Source organism: Nannospalax galili, unplaced genomic scaffold (assembly GCF_000622305.1).
Source record: "Nannospalax galili isolate Female #2095 unplaced genomic scaffold, S.galili_v1.0 scaffold225, whole genome shotgun sequence".
NCBI lineage: Eukaryota > Metazoa > Chordata > Mammalia > Rodentia > Spalacidae > Nannospalax > Nannospalax galili.
Genome location: NW_008352653.1, coordinates 1,752,597 through 1,758,842, shown reverse-complemented (window position 1 = coordinate 1,758,842; position 6,246 = coordinate 1,752,597). Strand labels below are relative to the sequence as shown.

The 6,246-nt window shown below is 50.6% G+C and overlaps 1 protein-coding gene across 2 annotated transcripts; it reads left to right on the top strand.

Annotated features, from left to right (window-relative positions):
• Positions 1-358: 358 nt before the first annotated feature.
• On the top strand, positions 359-6,240 carry Tspyl2 (TSPY like 2). Of its 2 annotated transcripts, XR_003846531.1 has the most exons (8): positions 359-1,301; positions 2,615-2,692; positions 2,796-2,907; positions 2,986-3,131; positions 3,261-3,355; positions 3,655-4,346; positions 4,770-5,097; positions 5,627-5,763. XR_003846531.1 is itself a non-coding variant. In XM_008849702.3 (7 exons), exons 1-7 carry the CDS (start codon positions 522-524, stop codon positions 5,773-5,775), a joined length of 2,052 nt encoding a protein of 683 aa, XP_008847924.1. In that variant the 5' UTR covers positions 361-521; the 3' UTR covers positions 5,776-6,240. The 2 variants fall into 2 exon arrangements, 1 of the variants encoding a protein (XP_008847924.1); XM_008849702.3 differs by lacking the exon at positions 4,770-5,097 and having other exon boundaries at positions 361-1,301; positions 5,627-6,240.
• The last annotated feature ends 6 nt before the right edge of the window (positions 6,241-6,246 follow it).

Below are 6,246 nucleotides of genomic sequence, written 5' to 3'. Positions count from 1 at the left end.
TTTTTTTTTGTTTTTTTTTTTTTTTTTTTTTTTTTTTTTTTTTTTTTTTTTGATCTTCAGAATCACTGGTACTTTTCCCATTGGATAAAACATTGCAAGAGCGAGGGAGCTTCTTCCCTAGCTTTCCTCACAGCCAATCACCTCGCAGTTTTCCTCTCATCGCTGGGGCAGTCAGCCTGATGATTGGTGGGTACGAAGAGAGCCAATTGAAAAGTGATGATGTGTAGTGTTGGCAAGCGGATTGCGTGAGAGCTGGCAGGGGTCGAGGGGACGGGGACGCCACCACCGAGGACGGCAGCCAATGGCGGGCGGAGCAGGCCCCGATTCAGGGGGTGGGCGGGGCCTCGGCGCTTGGCGCGGTGGGAGTGGGGCAGGCGCTTTGGGAACGGACGTCAGAGCGAGGCGGTGAGCAGAGCTGGTCGCGTGAGGTGTGGCGGCTCCACTTCAAGTGTGACTGGTGGCGACGGCCCGGCCGGGAGCGGAGACTCCAGTGCAATTCCCCGAGCTTCGAGCGGGTCGCCATGGACCGCCCTGATGAGGGGCCTCCAGCCAAGACCCCCCGCTTGAGCAGCTCGGAACCCCCTCGGCGAGACCCGCCGCCCCCACCTCTTCTGCGACTGCCTCTGCCTCCACCCCAGCAGCGCCCGAGGCTCCAGGAAGAAACCGAGGCTGCACAGGTGCTGGCTGACATGAGGGGGGTGGGCCCCACTCTGCCCCCACCACCACCCTATGTCATTCTTGAGGAAGGTGGGATCCGCGCGTATTTCACCCTGGGTGCTGGGAGTCCTGGCTGGGATCCTGCAGTTGAGTCAGGGTTTGGGGAGACCCCTCCCACAGGGTTCGTGGAAGCACTCCCCCCTTCTGAAACCTCTGGAGGAAGCCTGGAAATTGACTTTCAGGTTGCGCAGCCCAGCAGCTTTGCTGGAGAGAAAGCCCTAGAAACCTGTAGCTTTGGGGGGTGGGGGCCCCAGATGTTAGTCGGTCCAAAGAGAAAGGAAGAGGCTATCATCATAGTTGAAGATGAGGATGAGGAGGAACAAAGTGTGAGGAGGAGGCGGTGGAGGAGGAGGAGGAGGAGGAAGCAGAGGAAGGCGAAGAAAGAAAGCAAAGAGAGGAGTGCCCAGAGGATGGAGAGCATACTGCAGGCGTTGGAGAGCATTCAAATGGACCTGGAGGCGGTGAACATAAAGGCAGGCAAGGCCTTCTTGCGTCTCAAACGCAAGTTCATCCAGATGCGAAGACCGTTTTTGGAGCGCAGAGACCTCATCATCCAGCACATCCCAGGCTTCTGGGTCAAAGCAGTATCCTTCTCATCAATACTCATGGGCCAGAAGCCCATGACAGAAAGAGAAATGTGGGGAAGGGAGAGAAAGGGTGTGGGGGAGGGTCAGAAATAGGGGTGAGCCCCCCATTGGAAGGTTCTAGATTGATTGGAAGAGGGATGGAAAGAGGGCAAAACAGCAGAGATGCTGGACTGGAGATAAGGAGAAAAGGCACACACAGCATTAAAACTGGAGTATAGATGGGAAAGGAGAGGAGCAGCATAACATTAAAACATGGATCACGGGCAGTGAAAGGGAGGGTAATAGATGGGGCACACAGCAGAAAAACTGGTCCAGGGATGGTGAAGGGAGGAAAGAAGGAGGATACAGATGATGAACTACAGTGAAGAGGGAGAAGGGCACATAGAGAAACTCTTCAGGAAGACTGCATAAACCACAAGAGGCTCTGCAACCTTAGGTCTCTGCTTAGATACCTAGAGACTTAAATTCTGGGTACAGTGCCCTAAATTAGTGGGGAGTGGGGAGAAGTAGAATGGAACCCCTGAAGGACTAGAAGAGAGAATACTTGGCTTTGGAGACCAAGTGGTTAAATGAAGGAAGGGGGAGAACAGGGAGAATCCAACCCACTATTGCTGACTGGAGCTCATCCCTGGGAAACATAAAACTATGTAAGATGTTTGAAATGTATAGCTTTAACATTTTAATAGAATTTATATGGATTCAGATCCCTGGCCCCAGATACAAAGTGTCATATGATCACAGGCCCTCAGCACACAGGCACAACTATTACATAGACACATGACTTCTACACCTAGACAGGAGGCCACAGGTCTTCAGCATACAAACCTCCAGAGCCATTCCCACATCATGTGGACACCGACCATAAACATCATACAAACACAGGCCCTTAGCAACCAAAAATAGCATCACTTAGACATGGGCTTTCACCCTCCAGACACATAGTATTTTGTGAACACAAGCCCTCAGCACCCAGACACACAACAAATCTGAATCATGACAAGGTTTAATATTGCATAAGCACTCACTGGCACGAACACAGGAATCCTGCAACCCCCAGGTAAACCCAGCAGACTTCTTTTCCCCTGGCTTCCACATGCAAGTACATCTCTCCAGGAGACCCTCACTTCTCTCCAGCTTCAGAAATCTATAGACAGGCCAGCAAATTTATTTCCTTCCTTCCTTCCTTCCTTCCTTACTTCCTTCCTTCCTTCCTTCCTTCCCCCTCCCTCCCTCCGTCCCTCCCTCCCTTCCTTCCTCCCTTCCTTCTCATTGAACAGTTAATCCTTGACCTAAACTGCTCCACTCATTAGTTCCTCAACCACCCCAGAATTTCAATCTTGATCAACCAACGTGATGAAGACATTTTCCGCTACTTGACCAATCTTCAGGTCAGGCCAAGGAGGCAGGCCAAGGAATCTGGTTCTTAGAGGTGAGGGGGTGGGGGTGGGCCATGGAGGGGACAGATACCACCATTACCCCCACCCTGAGCAGGTACAGGATCTCAGACATATCTCCATGGGTTACAAAATGAAGCTGTACTTCCAGACAAATCCTTACTTTACAAACATGGTGATTGTCAAGGAGTTCCAGCGCAACCGTTCAGGTAGGTGGCAACCCCAGAATAAATCTCTGTCCCCCCATCTTATAATTTCCCACTCTTCATGTCTTCCTCTCCCCCTAGGTCGGTTGGTGTCTCATTCCACCCCAATTCGCTGGCATAGGGGCCAGGAACCCCAGGCCTATAATCGCAGGAACCAGGACACCAGTGACAGCTTCTTCAGCTGGTTCTCAAACCACAGCCTTCCAGAAGCTGACAGAATTGCTGAGGTGAAGCCCCTTTTGCCATTACCATGGAAGGCCTTGCTTGGCTTGCCCCGGGTGCCCAGGAAAGTGGGAGTGGGGTCTAGGGCTTATACTCATGGCTCTGTTCTCTCTCTTCCCCCTCTCTTTCAACAGATTATCAAGAACGACCTGTGGGTTAATCCAGTACGCTACTACATGAGAGAAAATGGCTACAGGGCAAACAGAAAGAAGAAAGAAGAGAAGGAAAGGTGATGAGGGAATTGGTGCCAGGGAGTTTGTTTTTTAATAGGGCAAAGAGTAGGCTAGTGTCACACAGAATTTAGAGAGGCACAAGGGACCAGTGAGATAACCCAGTGCAGTGTTTATAGGTGAGCAATGATGCCCAGAAGTGGCCTGGGCTACATAGTCAGGACTGGCGATGGGACTTTCCCCATCCTTAGAAGCCCTTATACCCTACTGCCTCCCCAGTTACTTACCACCTTTCAGTGTCACCCCTTAGCACATCCCCTTCCACCAACCTCATACTCAGCCTCAAACTTCCCTACAGTAAAGCCAAGCATCAATATGAAATGGTGATCATGGAGGATGCTCATGACCTTTATGCCGTGGAAGACATTCTCAGTGACATCTCAGACATTGAAGAGATCACTGACAATGAGACCATGCATGACATCAAGATCTCTGACTTCATGGAGACCACCGACTATTTCGAGACCACTGACAATGAGATAAATGACATCAGTGAGACCTTGTATGACAGTGACCCTAATGAGAGCCCCAACAATAAGATCACTAACAACTATGAGAGCGCTGCTGCTGCTGCTGCTGCTGCTGCTGCTGCTGCTGCTGCTGCTGCTCAGAGTCTAGACAACAGTGAAAACCCAGAAGAGGAGAGCACCTATGGCAGTGCGAATCCTGAAGACACAAACCTAGAAGGTCCCAACCAGCAGAGCACTGGGAACAACCAAGACAGCAGTGATAGTGACAATGGAGATGAGGCCAGTGATGATGAAGATAATGATGGCAATGAAGGTGACAATGAGGGCAGTGATGATGATGGCAATGAGGGTGACAATGAGGGAAGTGATGATGATGACAGAGACGTCAAATACTACAAGAATGACATTGAAGTCTTTGACAAGGATCTGGATAACAGCACCAGCCAGGATGAATATGAGGATGAGGTAGAAATCATCTCTGATGAATCAGTGGAGGAAGAGGAAGAGGCCGGTGAGGAAGGTGAGCTAGACCTCTCTTCCTTCCTCCTCTTCTAAGAATTCCCAGGCTTCTTTGGGCAGCAGGGGGCTAAGGTGCACAGTATGTGTGCTCTGTAAACTCAGAGCACAGGGCAGCTAATTTCACTTCAAGGAATGGGAAAGAAGGGAAGCGAAGATAAAGGGAAGGAGGTGCCATTTGAGTTGGAAGCTGTATTCCTGCTAATGAACATTGTGGAGCCTTCTCCATGGGGTAGACACTGTAAGCAGTGACCTAGAAGGCTATGTTTGGCAAGGTTTCTAAAATTCTCTGAGGACCCTTCACCAGCTTTGAAAGCTGCTTTTCACAGAAGGGTTTGTTGACCAAATGTGTTAGGCAAATAATGTGCACAATATCCTCTACAAGTTCTGAGAATCCTGCCTTTAAAAACCCTATTTCACTTTGCAGAACTCCCTATTTCCCAAACTTCTTGACCACGGAAGCCACATTCTTGGTTCACCAGTGTATGCATTGGGGAAAATGCTTAGGAAGGGTTACACATGGAAGTCTGAGGGATAAAGCAGTATTTAAGGTGACTCCCAGCTTTAGTTCTGGCCTGGAAGACTGGTGAAAGGAGGTATTTGAACCTGGCTATAGACAGACAGAGGAGAGGTGGGCCCCTGCGCAGATGGAAGGGGCAGGAAAACCATCCATTCCTGAAGGTTTGGCCATGGGGCTCCTGGAAAACTTCCATTGAAGAAAGGAGCAGGGGACCAAGGATGAAAGCATGCAATGAGTGAGTAGCCTCAATCTACACATGTGTTCACATAGGGTAGGAAACCTGAGGGAATTATCAGTCCACTTTCCCTCCCACCTCCAAGAAAGAGAGGCAGAGCTGTCTGCCTAGCTCTGGGGTGGGGAACTGTGCTGAAGAAGACAGGCTACAGCCTGTTTAGATCACACTAGGGGGAAAGAAATGAGGGATGGATATAAGGTTTTTCTCAGCCAAGGGTCTAACTCAGGAAGATACAGCAAGGGGAGAAAAAGCTACTTTCAGAGATCTATCATTTTGACAGGCAAGATGGGCTCCCTGTCTTCCTGCCTCCCCCCGACCTCTCTCACCCTATGGGTTTGAGTACAAGCATTCTCAATCTCTTCTCTCTGTCTTTTGTCTGTCCCTCTCCCTCCCTCTTCATCTCTCTCCCTATTCCAAGCAGAGGCACCTGGCGAATGGTCCCAGGCCCTCAAAAGCCCTAGCTGTGTGTTCTGTTAACTTTTCAAGGGACATCTAACCACCCTCCTCCATGCCCCTTTCCTTTTCACAGGCAGCCAGCAAGGCGAGGACTTCTATGAAGAAGAACACATCTATGGGGAAGGAAGTGAAGTCTACTCAGAAGATTCTGACATTCAGGAGGTGCTCCTGCAGGTCCCAAACGTTTTGACCAGCCTGGGCAAGAAGGGGAAAATCGGATAAATATCTTACCCTTTGGGGGCTCTCTCTATATCCCCCCATCCCCTACCCCATTTGCCCTCTTCTTCAGCTAGGGCTATGCGGCCCCACATAGCACTTCTGGGGGGGACTACCGACTTACACGGGTTTAAAGTTTATTTTTATGGTTTAGTAATTGCAGAGTTCTTATTTGGAGGGGGGTTACTCCTTTTTTGGCCCTCCTCCCCTGCAGGCTTCTGTGTGCTGCTAATCGTATTTATTGTGATGCCTTGGTCAGGGCCCCTCTCGCCCCCTTCTCTTTAGCATAGGCCCCAGCCCCTCTCCCCGTGATGTGCTGTGCTGTGTGGACACCCTTATCCCTAAGTGGGGAGGGTCACTGTGGCCTTCGTCACAACTGCGCAGTGGCCTCTAGGCTCTTCTACCACCCACCCCTCCGAAATCTCTCCCAACAACCCCCTCTTCTCCCAGCTTCTGCCACCCCCCCGTCCCCCAACC

Coding starts and splice junctions, on each gene's coding strand:
- Tspyl2 (XM_008849702.3), top strand. CDS start 522: ATGGACCGCCCTGATGAGGGGCCTCCAGCCAAGACCCCCCGCTTGAGC. Junction 2,693..2,795: donor GCTACTTGACCAATCTTCAG/GTCAGGCCAAGG, acceptor CACCCTGAGCAG/GTACAGGATCTCAGACATAT. Junction 3,356..3,654: donor AAGAAAGAAGAGAAGGAAAG/GTGATGAGGGAA, acceptor ACTTCCCTACAG/TAAAGCCAAGCATCAATATG.